The sequence below is a fragment of the Heptranchias perlo genome, chromosome 5 (assembly GCF_035084215.1).
Source record: "Heptranchias perlo isolate sHepPer1 chromosome 5, sHepPer1.hap1, whole genome shotgun sequence".
Lineage (NCBI taxonomy): Eukaryota > Metazoa > Chordata > Chondrichthyes > Hexanchiformes > Hexanchidae > Heptranchias > Heptranchias perlo.
The window spans coordinates 96,840,708-96,857,702 of NC_090329.1; the positions used below are offsets into that span (position 1 = coordinate 96,840,708).

Below are 16,995 nucleotides of genomic sequence, written 5' to 3' on the forward strand. Positions count from 1 at the left end.
TGCAAGAACCAAAGTGATAATGGGGGACTTCAATTATCCCAATATACACTGGGATTGTAACAGTGTAAAGGGCAAAAAGGGAAGGAATTCATGAAGTGTATACAAGAGAACTTTCTTAATCAGTGATTCCAACCCAACAAGGAAGGAAGCAGTGCTGGATCTAGTTCTGGGGAATGAAATGGGGCATGTTTCAATGGAACAGCATTTGGGAAACAGTGATCATATCATTAGGTTTAGTGTAGTTATGGAAAAGAACAGCCTTCTCAACTTGTCCTGCCATCTTCAAAGATTTGTGTACATACACTCCCAGGTGTCTCTGTTCCTGTACCCCCTTTAAAATTGTACCATTTGGTTTATATTGCCTCTCCTCATTCTTCCTACCAAAATGTATCACTTCACACTTCTCTGCACTAAATTTCATCTGCCATGTGTCTTCCCATTTCACCAGACTATGTCCTTCTAAAGTCTATTATCCTCCATTGTTTACTAGTCGTGAGTTTCGTGTTATCTGCAAACTTATATATACCATGTAAATTATACCATGTATACCCAAGCCCAGGTCATTAATATAAATTAAAAAGAGCAGTGGTCCTAATAACGACCGCTGGGGAACACCACTGTGTATTTCCCTTCAGTCTAAATAACCATTCACCACTTCTCTCTGCTTTCTGTCCCATAGCCAATTTTGTATCCACACTGCCACTGTCCTTAATCCAATGGGCTTTAATTTTGCTAACAAGTCTATTATTGGGTACTTCATCAAATGCCTTTTGAAAGTCCATATACACATCAACCACACTACCCTCATCAACCCTCTCTTTTACTTCAAAGAGCTCAATCAAATTAGTCAAAAACAATTTTCCTTTAATAAATCCATGACTTTCATTTATTAGCCCACTTTTCCATGCACCCATTAATTTTGTCCCAGATTATTGTCTCTAAAAGGTTTCCCCACCACCACCTGTAATTGCTGGGTTTATCCCTCTCCCCTTCTTTGAACATGGATGTGACATTTACAATGGACTCCAAGAGATAAATTATGAGGAGAGATTACACAAACTAGGGTTGTATGCCCTGGAATTTAGAAGATTAAGGGGTGATTTGATCAAAGTTTTCAAGATATTAAGGGGAACTGATAGGGTAGGTAGAGAAACTATTCCTGCTGGTTGGGGAGTCTTGGACTAGGGGACAGTCTAAAAATTAGAGCCAGGACTTTCAGGAGTGAAGTTAAGAAACGCTTCTACACACAAAGGATCAGAGAAGTTTGGAACTCTCTTCCGTAAATGGCGGTTGATGCTTGCTCACTTGTTAATTTTAAATCTGAGATTGATAGATTTTTGTTAACCAAAGGTATTAAGGGATATGGTGCTAAGACAGATAAACTGAGTTAGGTCACAAATCAGCCATGAATGGTGCAACAGGCTCAAGGGCCTACACCTGTGCCTACATTCAATATTAACTTTTAAAAGGGAATTGAGTAAGCATTTCAAAGGGAAAAAAAGTATAGGGCTGTGGGACTAATTGGATAGCTTTTTCAAAGAGCCGCCAGTCACTGAACCTAATGGCCTCCTTCTGCTGTGTTGCAACATATTATGATCCTATGAACTCCAGAAGTAACAATGCAGGAGTGGAAAGAGAAGCAATTGCTGGAAATAGTCTGGCTACGATTAGATAGAGTGGAATGGAGCAACGGCAGCCCCACATAACTGGACAACAAAGAAGCATTGGAAAATGTAGTTGCCGACCGTATCAAAGGCTGCAAGGGAGGTCGAGAAGGACAAGGAGGCATAATGCCTGATGGTCAGTAATAAGCGGGTGTCATTTCAAGTTTAATTAGGGCAGTTTAGATAGTGTGCTGGGATAGAAACCTGATTGGAGATTCAAACATGGGAGTTGCAGTAAAAATGGGTAGATATGGGAGACAACTCATTGAAGGACTATGAAGAGGAAAGAACTTGCTGGTATTTTGCAAGAGGGGTTGAGCATGAGTTTGAGAGATTTTGGGGGGGGGGGGGGGGCGGGGTGATGACTGCTGTTTTGAAAGGCAAAGACCAGTACCCGAGGTAGACGTGAAGTACACAGCCTACGCAAGGCTTTTAATATAAATAGCTTTGAGACACCTGCTTTAATTGATGTAGCTTCCCAAGCTATTCAATTTAATTTGAACACAATTTTCTCGCAGTTTTAATGCAAACTATATAAATGCCAATTGTTAAAGATAAAATGGCTCTTTTTTAAAAAGTACTATCTGAGGAAGCTTTCAGAAGCATGTAGAATCTGAGCTTTGAAATAGATTTGCTTTTTTGAAGTTAACACATTGAGCATGTGGGAAACACGTACTCAACATATTCATTTCAACACACATCAACTTCAAACACATTAGTTCCAGTCAGCAAGTGTATTGCATTTTTCAAATTTAAGTCAACAGAAATTAACACTGCAGTACCATAAAGTACCAAATGGTGGCAATGCTAGCCCGTTACAAATGCACTGCTTTTGTCTCGCCCAGTTAGAACACAATAGTGTAGGCTGCCTTTTTAAAAATGCTTATTGTGTATTTATGCCTTTAAATAAAGTAGTGTGCTGGCAAGCAGCTGAGGATTAGAATTTTCACTTATGTGCAGTTTAAGCTTTCTTGCACCAGTTGGATTTTCGAACCAATTTAAGCAATATTTGCCCCAAAAAATCCCTTAGTCACAGTAATTTACAAGTTTACAGCACAGAAACAGACCATTCTGCCCAACTGGCCTATGCTGGTGTTTATGCTCCATACAAGCCTCCACCTACCCCATCTAACTCCATCAGCACAACTTTCTTTCTCCCTCACGTGTTAATCTAGCTTTCCTTTAAATTCATCTATGCTAGTCGCCTCAACTACTCCTTGTGGTAGCTAGTTCCACATTCTAACCTTTCACTGGATAAAAAGTTCCTCCTGAATTCCCTATTAGAATTATTGGTGACTATCTTACATTCACAGCTCCTAGTTTTGTTCTCACCAAGTGGAAACATCTTATCTGTGTATCTTATCATAATCTTAAAGACCTCAATCAGATCACCCCTCAACCATCTTTGTTACGAGAAAAGAACCCCAGTCCGTTCAATCTTTCCTGATCGGCATTACCCCTCCATTCTGGTATCCTTGTAAATCTTTTGTGCACCTTCTCCAGTGCCTCAATATCCTTTATAATACGTGGATCAGAACTGTGCACAGTAGTAAGCATTGTCTAACCAAGGTTCTATAAAGGTTTAGCATAACTTGTTTTTCAATTCTGCCCCTCTAGAAATGAACCAGTGCTTTGATTGCTTTTTTCATGGCCTAATTAACCTGTGTTGCTACTTTTAGTGGTGTATCGGTACCGCTAGATCCCTTTGTTCCTCTATCCCATTAGACTTTTATCAGAGTATGCGGTCTCATTCTTCCTACCAAACTGCATCACCTCACACTTAACTAAATTAAAATTCATTTGCCAATGACATGCCCATTCTGCACATTTATTAATGTCATCTTGTAATTTGTCATACTGTACATATTCCCATTGCATTCAAAAGAATTGCATTTGCTGCAGAAGGCCCTATCATTTTACTTGACATTTTTTATTAAAATCATTAGAAAAAACAGTACTAGAGGACTGCTAATGTTCCTATATCTAAAAAGGGAGATAGAACAAGTCCAAGGAAATTATGGAGTTATCTTTCCTACCAGCTGCTAAGCTAATAGAATCTTTACTCAAAAATGAAATAGAAAAACATCCAAAAAAATAGTAAATATCACAATTTCAAAAAGGTCATGCTTGACCAACCTTATTGAATTCTTTGAAGTAACAGAGTAGTCAAGGGTAATGTAGATGTATTTGGATTTTCAAACGGCCTTCGACTAAAGGACTCACAACTAAGGTTAGAGCATGTGGCGGCGTGATAAGTAGCAGAATTGATAGCAAGCTGGCTACTCAGGCTGACAAAAGGTGGGAAATGGTGTTCCATGAAGATTGGTGCTAGGACCTCCATCATTTACATAATCGATTTAGACTTGAAACAGAAATACAATTGACACCAAATTGGGGGGGTATAGTTAATACTGAGGAGGACTGACAAATTACAAGGGGTATAAGGAGAGAGCAGGAATATGGTATTGAGATAAAGGATCAGCCATGATCATACCGAATGGCAGAGCAGACGCAAAGGGGCGAATGGCCTACTCCTGCTTTTTTCTATAGCAGAAACATCTATGTAATACAGTCCTGTTCTCAGATACGTTAGCTAAGAGTCAATTCATGAGTGAAACATGATAGGCCAAATGGCCTCCTTCTGCGCTGTGAACTTCTATAGTCACCTTAAACTAGTGTATAATGCCCTGGAAGAAAACAGCAACCATGAATAGAAAACAAATCTGTACATTTTGGCCAATGGTAACATTTTCACTTGTCTTAAAAGCATTTACTCTGACCCACCCCTAACAAAAGTGGCCCATTAAACCCAATATTACTATACCTGACAGGGGACAAGTTTGTATTCAAAGATACATCGCTGGGTGAATACTTTAACATCCAACAGGTAGAATTCCCAACACTCTGCCAAATTAAATATATGAACCCTTACGGCAGAGAAACAGGCCTTTAATTGCACGCCCAATCCAATATTAGATAACTTCGAAGTTTCATAGTCTACATAGCCACGCAACAACTATTCACTCTGAATATGTGTTGGAGATGCACATCAGGTTATTGCTTAAATGTAGCCATTGTTAGGGACCTCAAGGGCTACACAGAAAGCCCACAAGGCTCGTACAACCAGCAATTATTTTTTGCCAGTATGTAATACCACTGCAGAACACCATCATGTTAGCAGCTGTAAGACAGTGGCAGGTCTAATTGTAACATTTACTTAATACCACAATTACTTTGTCTATATAGAAACAGAATGTTGGTAAGAATCGTTCAAAATGAGACCCACTGTAAACCAGGAAATATCAATATTTCATGCAAAAGCGTGTGTCTTAAAAGGTATTTGAAGCACTATCTTGAGTAGTTTTGTATGACAAATTCAACTGCATTGTGAAGTACTTCATAACTGTCTGCATACCCACTGTATACCAAGAACTAGTATAAAGCATGTTCTTCAGTTTAAATTTCACAGCACCAAATATTAGCCTGCACTGTATCAAATGATTCTGGCAGTCATCTCCATTTTAATTCAGTAGAGGGAGCCAAGTGATCATCATAGATATGGTAATGGTTATTCCACCCTGTCAGCAATTCAGATTAGTCTGACAAAAGTTTTTTGGCAAGTTTTGACACCTGTTTTTATTTAGAACCGAAATTAGCGTCTGCTAACAAAGAATGTTTTCACTATACTTGTATAATATTTTAAAACTCTTCTTGTTTAGCGCCAGCTTATTTTCTGAAAGTCCAGAAAGTAACTTTCCACAAGCCAGTAAGCATACTTTAAAGCACAACTTGCCATACTGCAGACAGCATAATCCATCATCCATTTAGTCATAAAAATGGAGCCAGTAAATGAGGTTTTTGTTTTTATTTATGAAATTTATTACTTTGCCCTGAAATAGTTGTCAATGACATCCTTGGCCTGTGAGTCTTTGCCATAATCCTAAAAATAAAAAAAAAATTGTTAAGACATGCATCAGAATTTTATAACATGATTTCCAACTTGGAACATTGGAGGCATTTGATGCTTATTGAATGTGCTGTCTTTATTTAGTTAAGTTCAAGTTATACTAAAATATATCATGAAGGCATACAATTCTCCCAAAGCTTCAGTAATGACAAACAGATTGCAAATTTGGATGGGGGAAGTTCTAGACATTTTAGATCAAGTATCATAAACAATCTCCAGTACTATCTTAAATTTGCTTTTGGGTTGGAGCAGGGAGAGATTAAAAGGAACCAAAGACAAAATCTACATAGCCAAGCAACAACTATTCACACTGAATATCTGTTGGAGATGCACATCAGGTTATTGCTTAAATGTAGCCATTTTTAGGGACCTCAAGGGCTACACAGAAAGCCCACAAGGCTCGTACACCCAGCAATTATTTTTTGCCCGTTTGTAATACCACTGCAGAACACCATCATGTAAAGCAGCTGTAAGACAGTGGCAGGTCTAACTAACATTTACTTAATATAATACCACAATTACTTTATGTCTATAGAAAAGGAATGTTGGGAAGAATCGTTCAAAATGAGACCCACTGTAAACCAGGAAATAAATACTTCATGCAAAAGCAACAAACTTGTTCATTTAAATAATCAACAAGGGTTTGTATATGTTGTTTGAAGATCATATTCCACAATCCCATCCGGTTACAATTAGAGCCACAGGTTTAGTCACATTCTGTACTGCATGGCATCTTTAACCAGTTCAGAGATCGATTTCAGGATTCTGTCCATTTTTGTGAAAACCACAAACCAGTGGATTTACTCAAGTAGTAACAGACTATAATAGAACCAAAATAGGTTTAATAGAAATTCCACATTACCTGCAGTCCTGTCATTTTGATCAGGATTTAAATGCAGTAAATTTAAAATTTTAGAGTGTTTTATTGACACATCCAACCCCAGAAATCTTTCCCAAGACATTTTCTCCCACCTCCCCTGAAGGCAGTGACTCCATGGGGTTTCTTTCTACAGCCACATATAGCCTGCCAGTACCTCACAGCCAAATACATGCCTGTTGGCTATTTAACCACAAAGGGCAGCACAGATGACCCCAACGTTGTCCTCATTCAGCATGCACAACCTTCAGGAATGAGGACCCCAATTTTCCCTCTCTAGACCAGCGATTCCAAGGCCAAATGAAGCACCAATCATGCCACAACAGATCAACAGATTAGGTTCAACTCCTGTGATACATTTGCCCATATACAATTGGAAGAACTCCAATAGGTTTTATAAATTCCTATATGTAATTTAGTCATTAACTGATATAATTAACTCACCTTGACAACAACACAGCTGCAGCCTACAACCTTGCGAGGTTTCCCTTCTCGGTCTATTTTACACAGGCCTACCCACTCACCAAGTTTCTTGTTGTCATCAACCTTTAGTGTAGAAAAAGAAAAAAAAGTTATACAACATGAACCTTATAAAAGTCATAAAGTTTCACCGACATATAACAAGGCTAATACTGACTGCATCTCAGACTTTATTGGGTAACGATTCTGGCACTTTTCTTCATTTGATTTCAGTAGAGGGAGCCAAGTGGTCATCACAGATACAGTACTGCCATTCCCTTCTACATGTAACAGGATATACAGTGTCATATGTACAATCATTCATTCTTAAATTTAGAGTCAAATACCTCAATACACAGTGCAACTCCATTAAGTTTTCTTCCCTCTCCAAAGCAGGGGCCCAGTTCCTCTGGTTCCATGCCCAAGACACCTTCCCCCACCCCCTTTTCTAGTCACGATCAACTGGAGCATCCCAAGTACGGCCCTGGCTGAGACGAAACTTGCTTAAGTTCAAACATATAACACTTACATTTAGTACAAGCTTTGGCATTCCATTATTACTCAATGATTCAAAAGGTTTAAATAAGAAATTGAACTACAAGCATTATTAAATAGAACCTCAATATCAAACATCAATTGGCTAATAAACAATCAACTCAGTTTTTCCCCTTCCCCTACGGTGGGGACAGCAATTATAGCCTTGCTGGCAGCTAAGATTGAATAGTTCAGAGATCAAATGCCAGATCTTCCTGGTGTGTAAAGCTCAGCTACTCACTGCATAAACTCGCTGAACCAAATGAAATCTCAAGGAGGAAATGCATCACCTTTTTAAGTTCCTATGCCCTGTGCTTGGTCAATTCTCAAAATCCCACATTGCAACTGTTTGTCAGAGGTATAGGAAGCCCAGATACTATTAACTTCTTGAAGTGTTAGTACATGAAATGTAACTGGTTATATGCGAAAGGAGGCAGCTGAGTTTATACAGAGTTGCTGGAAGGTCCCAGGTTTGATCCACAATCTGACCTCAGTTAGGACAATAGGAGCACAAGCAATCTTAGTGATGTTGTTAGGGAGGGAAGAATCAGATATTTTTCCCATGCCTGATTGCAATCCAATGATTCCTGGTGGAAATACACACAGGAATATCGTGTGAAAATAGGATTGGGTTCCACCATGATGAATTCAAGATTCACTATTAAATCAAGGTACTAAAGAAGCCCAGCAAGGAGTTAATACCTACAACACAGAAGCTAAGAAAATAAAACTGCAAATGATAGCAGTTTTACATACTCCCGAGAGATCCATCAGCAATCTGAGCAGACCTGCCATCAGACTTCCTAAATATTTGTTAAAGCAAATGAATTAGAAAATTCAGCAATTATTCCCATTTTATCAAGCCAGTTACAAAAATCAGTACTTAAGAGTTAAAAAATCGACACCTTTTTTGCACCTTAAGACTCATTAATATGAAAGTACCCGGAATGGAGCAAACCAAACTAGTGTTTTAACTGCCAATTAAACAAATGCAGTCAAAAAATACCTCACCAACGTTAGACCCTTCTGAAGAGTGATAGCATAAACAAAATCACACTTCATGTCCATGCCCAAGGTTGAATAGCTGTGCAAAACCAATTGTCTAAAAAGTAAAGCATGAGCATGTACCAATGGGGTAAATAAGGAACACCAGGCATGTCAAAGACCAACAGTATTCCAATCAAGGTTTTTAATCATTTTTGCTCTATTCCCTCAAATGAACAACTATCAATTTGAGCATAAAACCTTGTCAGCAGGGTGTTTAACCTGCACAGGTACCCATCAGCACAATTGTCTCCAAACCAAGCTATGAAACGTTTGCATGATAATAGAATGCATACTCTCCCCTCTGTAGTGACACCGCACTTACCCAAACCCAGAGAGCTTAATCACATGCTGGCAAGAACCAAAGCATTTGCTGAGTTACAACTGGAGTTAACACTGTTTACCTCAAATCACCACACACTCAGCCATGGCCATACTTATGCACTGGCTTACAAGGTTATTTGGAGCAGAGTGGGAAGCATCCCAGCCCCAGTGACAGGTCTACTCATCCAGGTCCCACTCAATCAAAACCAACAGAATTTTGAACTACACAGCCAAATCAGCACATGTATGTCAGAAGAAAATGTAATCAAGCTGTATAGTTCTCTGGTGTGAGCACATTACTGTATCCAGTCCTGGTCATCAACAAACAAAGGAGACACTCAAGCACTGGAATCAGTGCAAAGCACTAAGAGGCTGATCCCTAGTGTCACAAGTCTAAATTACGAGGAAAGATTGGAGAATTGGCCTTTTAGTCTTAGAGAATGTAAAAATCAAATTCCGAATGTTACTTTAAATTAAGTGCAAGACGACAATGGAACACAGGTTCAAACTAGGAAAAAGTAACCACTAGTTAGTCATTAAATCAAATTAGTTCATTGTTCAGTGCACTCTTGATGCTCACCTTAATCAGGTTGATCTGGTGCTCAGCACAGAGAGCCTCTACCAACTTGACATACTGTGCCTCATCACAGTTGCCTGCCAGGACACACAAGTGGGCTTGTCGTCTGAGGGTTTAAAAAAAATCACAAAACCTTTACATTAAAATATTCTCAGTAAGTAACCACATAAGACAATTTGCTGAAATGTATCTGACCAATATAACCAATTTCACAAAGCAAAGCAACATATGTTGTTTATGAATTACAGGTATAGAGTATAAAAACAAATAAGTAATACTAAACCTACATAAAGCATTGAGTAGGCCACCAGAATTTGGGATGTTCTTTAGACAGGGCAGAATCCTGACAGGTCCAAGTTTCACCCACCCTCCCATTCCATCCTAATTTTGGGACCTATGATTCTAGGTATTCAACAGTAATGAACAAGGCAGGTTCACCCATTCCAGCTACACACCAGATCTTGCTGTAAGAGGTTTGATACAACAGCAAGGTATCCTGAAACTGATTTCAACATTAAAGATTACCATAACCCCAGACCTTTCTCTTCTGAATCCATTAATTCCTGTTGAGATACAGTCCTATTTGCAGCAACAGGCCTTCAGTACTTCACCCAAGTGGCTTTTGTGTGTGAGCCTAGATACCAACTGTCGTGCTATGGAGGGCACCTGGCACCCACATTCCAGCAGGAGTCACTGACTAGTGTTCAGGAGCCAAGAGCCTAGCTGATATTTCCCTTTCCCCACCCCCTTTTCTAGTCACACGGATCAATTGGAGCATCCCAAGTATGGCCCTGGCTGAGACAAAACTTGCTTAAGTTCAAACATATATAACTCTTACATTCAGCGCAAGCTTTCACATTCCACTATTTTACACTAATTTCATGATAACGATTCAACAGGTTTAAATAAGAAACTGAACCACAAGTGTGCGCGCAGTGTTCATACCTGCCGTTTTTTAAATTGATCATTTTAACTACATATGTGGCTTCAGCAATTTGGTAGTCACTAGACCTTACAGAAGAGTTTTAGCAATAACCTGTCGGAAGAAAACTCATTTCAATATCACACCTTTCCTTTAGAAAGTATAACAAGTAATCAGCTCTAGGAATTACTTTAGTGTATAATTTATATTGGCTTATGCTTTTCTCCCTTTGCATTTAACCAGATGTTCATGTTTATTGTTGCACATCAATAATTACGGTCACTCATCGAATTACTAAAAAGTACTCACTTGTCCAGCACCTTGACAGCTTCCCGGAGACCACAACACAAGCCATCGTGGATATATGCAGTTTTCAGCACTTCCTGAAGTGCAGTGTTAACATCCATCACACCTCCAGCGGTTATGCTATCAAAAAGGTTACGATTATTATACGTTATACAGAATGCTGGTAACTGACACTATTCTACTTATGGATTTGATAACATTATACCATGTAAGGAAGTTATGGCTTTGAGCTACAAAGTTATCAGAAAAAGTTTCTCACTCATTTTGAAGAGTGATGGGGTATCCGACATTAAAGTTCATCATTCCAACAATGTAGCTTAGTTGAAATTGTACAATGGCCATAAAGCTCTGCGGCACTTAATTTAGACGTTCAATTTTATTCAATCTTAAACAGAATTTTAAATTGTTTTGACAAGTAAGCACTCCAAATATTTTGGTGTCAGTTTTATAATGTCATACTGAAGTGTCAATATACCTAATATTGAAGTAAATGCTTCTAAATAACCTGCCCTTGTATTACATTCGCAACACTTTCTCACTGACCAAACTTACAGCTTGTGAGCACTACACATAAATCACCACAAACATAAAGCCAGTTACGTGAATCAATGAACTCCAAACTTGCTAATGCTTGGTGACCAAGTGTACGACCAGATTAAAGTCCACGTTCACCACACCCCATCTACACAAACTCATTAACATCAGGGCTGGTTGAACATCTTTCCATAAAAGGTTTTTATTACATCTTCCCAAATCAAACGCTAGTCGACGGCCAATTCTCATCGGTCTCACTCCCTCCGGCTGGAAACTTCCAGCAACAGAATCTGGCCTCGACAAAACGAGGCTCAGCGCCTAGAAACGATTCACTGAAACCGCGGCCAGTGTCCCTCTCTTCTCCCCCCCCCACCCCGGTCCCAGAGCGGCCAGTGTCTCTCTCCCCCGGTCCCAGAGCGGACAGTGTCTCTCTCCCCCGGTCCCAGAGCGGACAGTGTCTCTCTCCCCCGGTCCCAGAGCGGACAGTGTCTCTCTCCCCCGGTCCCAGAGCGGACAGTGTCTCTCTCCCCCGGTCCCAGAGCGGACAGTGTCTCTCTCCCCCGGTCCCAGAGCGGACAGTGTCTCTCTCCCCCGGTCCCAGAGCGGACAGTGTCCCTCTCCCCACCCCCCCGGTCCCAGAGTGGCCAGTGTCCCTCTCCCCACCCCCCCGGTCCCAGAGCGGCCAGTGTCCCTCTCTTCTTCACCCCCCCCCCCCGGTCCCAGAGCTGCCAGTGTCCCTCCCCCCCCACCCCGGTCCCAGAGCGGCCAGTGTCCCTCTCTTCTTCACCCCCCCCCCCCCTCCGGTCCCAGAGCTGCCAGTGTCCCTCCCCCCCCACCCCGGTCCCAGAGCGGCCAGTGTCCCTATCCTCCCCACCCCCCGGTCCCAGAGCTGCCAGTGTCCCTCTCCCCCACCCCCCCAGGTCCCAGGGCGGCCAGTGTCCCTCTCCGCCACCCCCCCAGGTCCCAGAGCGGCCAGTGTCCCTCCCCCCCAGGTCCCAGAGCGGCCAGTGCCCCTCTCTCCCCCCCCCCCCCCCCGTCCCAGAGCTGCCAGTGTCCCTCTCTCCTCCCCCGTCCCAGAGCGGCCAGTGTCCCTCTCTCTCTCCCGGTCCCAGAGCGGCCAGTGTCCCTCTCTCCCCCTCGGTCCCAGAGCGGCCAGTGTCCCTCTCTCTTCCCCCCCCCACCCCCGGTCCCAGAGCGGCCAGTGTCCTTCTCTCTCTCCTCCCCCCCCCCCCCCCCCAGTCCCAGAGCGGCCAGTGTCCCTCTCTCTCCCCCCCCCGGTCCCAGAGCAGCCAGTGTCCCTCTCGCTCTCCCCCCCGGTCCCAGAGCGGCCAGTGTCCCTCTCTCTCCCCCCCGGTCCCAGAGAGGCCAGTGTCCCTCTCTCTCCCCCCCCGCTCACAGAGAGGCCAGTGTCCCTCTCGGTCCCAGAGCAGCCAGTGTCCCTCTCTCTCTCCCCCCACCCCTGGTCCCAGAGCGGCCAGTGTCCCTCTCTCTCTCTCCCCCCCCCCCCCCCCCCCCAAGTCCCAGAGCGGCCAGTGTCCCTCTCTCTCTCCCCCCCGGTCCCAGAGCGGCCAGTGTCCCTCTCGCTCTCCCCCCGGTCCCAGAGCGGCCAGTGTCCCTCTCTCTCCCCCCCGGTCCCAGAGAGGCCAGTGTCCCTCTCGGTCCCAGAGCAGCCAGTGTCCCTCTCTCTCCCCCCCCGGTCCCAGAGCGGCCAGTGTCCCCCTCTCTCCCAGAGAGGCCAGTGTCCCTCTCTCTCCCCCCCGGTCCCAGAGAGGCCAGTGTCCCTCTCGGTCCCAGAGCAGCCAGTGTCCCTCTCTCTCCCCCCCCGGTCCCAGAGCGGCCAGTGTCCCCCTCTCTCCCAGAGAGGCCAGTGTCCCTCTCGGTCCCAGAGCGGCCAGTGTCCCTCTCGGTCCCAGAGCGGCCAGTGTCCTTCTCTCTCCCCCCCGGTCCCAGAGAGGCCAGTGTCCCTCTCTCTCCCCCTCGATCCCAGAGTGGCCAGAGTCCCTCTCTCTCCCCCTCGGTCCCAGAGTGGCCAGTGTCCCTCTCTCTCCCCCTCGGTCCCAGAGCGGCCAGTGTCCCTCTCTCTCCCCCTCGGTCCCAGAGCGGCCAGTGTCCCTCTCTCTCCCCCTCGGTCCCAGAGTGGCCAGTGCCCCTCTCTCTCTCTCTTTCTCCCCCCCCCCCCCCGGTGCCAGAATGGCCAGTGTCACTCTCTCTCCCCCTCGGTCCCAGAGTGGCCAGTGTCCCTCTCTCCCCCCCCCTCGGTCCCAGAGTGGCCAGTGTCCCTCTCTCTCCCCCTCGGTCCCAGAGCGGCCAGTGTCCCTCTCTCCCCCCCTTGGTCCCAGAGTGGCCAGTGTCCCTCTCTCTCCCCCTCGGTCCCAGAGCGGCCAGTGTCCCTCTCTCGGCCAGTGTCCCTCTCTCTCCCCCTCGGTCCCAGAGTGGCCAGTGCCCCTCTCTCTCCCCCTCGGTCCCAGTGCCCCTCTCTCTCTTTCCCCCCCCCGCCCCAGAGTGGCCAGTGTCCCTCTCTCTCCCCCTCGGTCCCAGAGTGGCCAGTGTCCCTCTCTCTCCCCCCAGTCCCAGAGTGGCCAGTGTCCCTCTCTCTCCCCCCAGTCCCAGAGCGGCCAGTGTCCCTCTCTCTCTCCCCCGGTCCCAGAGCGGCCAGTGTCTCTCTCTCTCTCCCCCGGTCCCAGAGCGGCCAGTGTCTCTCTCTCTCTCTCCCGGTCCCAGAGCGGCCAGTGTCCCTCTCTCTCTCCCCCCCAGTCCCAGAGCGGCCAGTGTCCCTCTCTCTCTCCCCCAGTCCCAGAGCGGCCAGTGTCCCTCTCTCCCCCCCTCGGTCCCAGAGTGGCCAGTGTCCCTCTCTCTCCCCCCAGTCCCAGAGCGGCCAGTGTCCCTCTCTCTCCCCCGGTCCCAGAGCGGCCAGTGTCCCTCTCTCTCTCCCCCGGTCCCAGAGCGGCCAGTGTCTCTCTCTCTCTCTCCCCCGGTCCCAGAGCGGCCAGTGTCTCTCTCTCTCTCCTGGTCCCAGAGCGGCCAGTGTCTCTCTCTCTCCCCCGGTCCCAGAGCGGCCAGTGTCCCTCTCTCTCTCCCCCGGTCCCAGAGCGGCCAGTGTCTCTCTCTCTCGGTCCCAGAGCGGCCAGTGTCCCTCTCTCTCTCTCTCCCCCCCCCCCCCCAGTCCCAGAGCGGCCAGTGTCCCGCTCTCTCTCCCCCCGGTCCCAGAGCGGACAGTGTCCCTCTCTCTCTCCCCCCCCGGTCCCAGAGCGGCCAGTGTCTCTCTCTCTCCCCCCCCGGTCCCAGAGCGGCCAGTGTCCCTCTCACTCTCCCGGTCCCAGAGCGGCCAGTGTCCCTCTCACTCTCTCCCGGTCCCAGAGCGGCCAGTGTCCCTCTCACTCTCTTCCTCCCCCCCCCCCCCCCCCCCAGTCCCAGAGCGGCCAGTGTCCCTCTCACTCTCTCCCGGTCCCAGAGCGGCCAGTGTCCCCCTCTCCCCCCCGGTCCCAGAGAGGCCAGTGTCCCTCTCACTCCCCCCCCCCCCCCCCAGTCCCAGAGCGGCCAGTGTCCCTCTCGGTCCCAGAGCAGCCAGTGTCCCTCTCTCCCCCCCGGTCCCAGAGCGGCCAGTGTCCCTCTCACTCTCCCCCCCCCCCAGTCCCAGAGCGGCCAGTGTCCCTCTCACTCTCCCCCCCCCCCCCCCAGTCCCAGAGCGGCCAGTGTCCCTCTCACTCTCCCCCCCCCCCCCCAGTCCCAGAGCGGCCAGTGTCCCTCTCTCTCCCCCAGTCCCAGAGCGGCCAGGGTCCCTCTCTCTCCCCCAGTCCCAGAGCGGCCAGTGTCCCTCTCTCTCCCCCCCACAGTCCCAGAGCGGCCAGTGTCCCTCTCTCTCCCCCCCACAGTCCCAGAGCGGCCAGTGTCCCTCTCTCTCCCCCCCGGTCCCAGAGCGGCCAGTGTCCCTCTCTCCCCCCCACAGTCCCAGAGCGGCCAGTGTCCCTCTCTCCCCCCCGGTCCCAGAGCGGCCAGTGCCCCTCTCTCCCCCCCACAGTCCCAGAGCGGCCAGGGTCCCTCTCTCTCCCCCCTGGTCCCAGAGCGGCCAGTGTCCCTCTCTCCCCCCCACAGTCCCAGAGCGGCCAGTGTCCCTCTCTCCCCCCCACAGTCCCAGAGCGGCCAGTGTCTCCCCCGCCCCCCGGGTCCCTGCTCCTTTTCCCGCGGCTCGAGTGACCCGTGCCGCTGTTGGAGTCCCTCCGCCTCCCCGCAGGCCCCGGCCCTCTCTCTCTCTCTCCACTCACCATTCCTCGGCCATTGTGCTGTTTATTTTCTCCGAAGACGGCGGTTTCTTGCTGAAATACAAGAGAGAATCAGAGTGTTAGGATCGGGCGAGCTGGATGCGGGGGTCCGAGCGGCTCGAGAGTGAAGGATGGCCGCGATATCGGTTGGATTCCCCGCCCGCCCGCCCGGGACTCACCCGAACCCCGCATCAAAATGGCGGAAAAGAGGGCGCGCGCTGTGACGTCATCCCTTTAATACGCTCGTGCGTGCAGGACCCATGACACCACCAAGTCGTCCGCACAACTTGCCTGACAGAATATAGAGTGTGTGTCTGAAGCAAAATGCTGCAGATGCTGGAAACCTGAAATAAAAACTGACAGCACTCAGCAGGTCAGGCACTATCTGTGGACTGATGACCTTTCATCAAATGTAAGGAATCTTACAACACCAGGTTGAAGCGTAGGCTTCAAGGAGATCTTGAAACATTTGCCTGAGGAAGGAGAAAATCTCCGAAAGCTTGTGAATTTAAAATAAAATTGCTGGACTATAACTTGGTGTTGTAAAATTGTTTACAATTGTCAACCCCAGTCCATCACCGGCATCTCCACATCAGGTTATAGTCCAACAGCTTTATTTGAAATAGAGTGCAAGTCTCCCCCTGAGGGGAGTTTACTGGATTTATCTGGCAGAGAGAAAGAGAGGGCTGAACAAATTTAATCGTTGGACAAAAGCACAAGAACTTGCATTTATTATGGCGCCTTTAACATAGTAAAACGCCCCAAGGTGCTTCACAGGAGCGTCATCAAACAAAATTTGATATGGAGTCACATGAAGGAGATACTAGGACAGCTGACGAGAAGCTTGGTCAAAGAGATAGGTTTTAAGGAGGGTCTTAAAGGAGGAGAGTGTGTTAGAGAGGCGAAGAGATTTAGGGAGGGAATTCCAGAGCTTTAGGGCCTAGGCAGCTGAAGGCACGGTCGCTGATGGTGGAGCGATTAAAATCAGGGATGCACAAGAGGCTAGAATTGGAGGAGCGCAGAGATCTTGGAGGGTTGTAGGAGGTTGGAGGCAGAGGCGAGGCCATGGAGGGATTTGAAAGCAAGGAATTTTAATATCGAGGCGTTCCAGAACCAGGAGCCAATGTAGGTCAGCGAGCACAGGGATGATGGGTGAATGACACTTGGTGGGAATGAGGATACAGGCAGCAGAATTTTGGATGAGTTCAAATTTATGGAGAATGGAAGATGGGAGGCTGGTCAGGAGAGCACTGGAATAGTCAAGTCTAGAGGTAACAAAGGATGAGGGTTTCAGCTGCAGATGAGCTGAGGGGCGGAGACGGGCAATGTTCTGGAGGTGGAATTAGGTGGTCTTGGTGATGAAGCGGCTATGTGGTTGGAAGCTCATCTCAGGATCAAATAGGATACCAAGGTTGTGAACGATCTGGTTTAGCCTTAGACAGTGGCGAGGGAGGGAGATGGAGTCGGTGGCTAGGGAACGGAGTTTCTGGCAGGGACCAAAGACAATCGCTTCGCTCTTCCCCATATT

At 47.1% G+C, this 16,995-nt stretch overlaps 1 protein-coding gene and 2 non-coding genes across 4 annotated transcripts; all 3 read right to left on the reverse strand.

Annotated features, from left to right (window-relative positions):
• Positions 1-5,514: 5,514 nt before the first annotated feature.
• On the reverse strand, positions 5,515-15,699 carry rps12 (ribosomal protein S12). 2 transcript variants are annotated; one of them, XM_067984885.1, is made up of 6 exons: positions 15,647-15,699; positions 15,471-15,521; positions 10,678-10,794; positions 9,450-9,552; positions 6,953-7,054; positions 5,515-5,604 (listed from the first exon to the last, which is right to left on the reverse strand). In XM_067984885.1, the coding sequence occupies exons 2-6, from the start codon at positions 15,482-15,484 to the stop codon at positions 5,545-5,547; spliced, it is 396 nt and encodes a 131-aa protein (XP_067840986.1). In that variant the 5' UTR covers positions 15,485-15,521; positions 15,647-15,699; the 3' UTR covers positions 5,515-5,544. The 2 variants fall into 2 exon arrangements, with proteins under 2 accessions (XP_067840986.1, XP_067840984.1); XM_067984883.1 differs by lacking the exon at positions 15,647-15,699 and having other exon boundaries at positions 15,471-15,640.
• On the reverse strand, positions 7,146-7,232 carry LOC137322396 (small nucleolar RNA SNORD100). The gene has a single exon (XR_010963105.1). It is a non-coding gene; the product is annotated as a small nucleolar RNA SNORD100 (small nucleolar RNA).
• LOC137322391 (small nucleolar RNA SNORD101) lies at positions 10,912-10,983 on the reverse strand. Its single transcript, XR_010963100.1, has one exon. It is a non-coding gene; the product is annotated as a small nucleolar RNA SNORD101 (small nucleolar RNA).
• Positions 15,700-16,995: the final 1,296 nt, after the last annotated feature.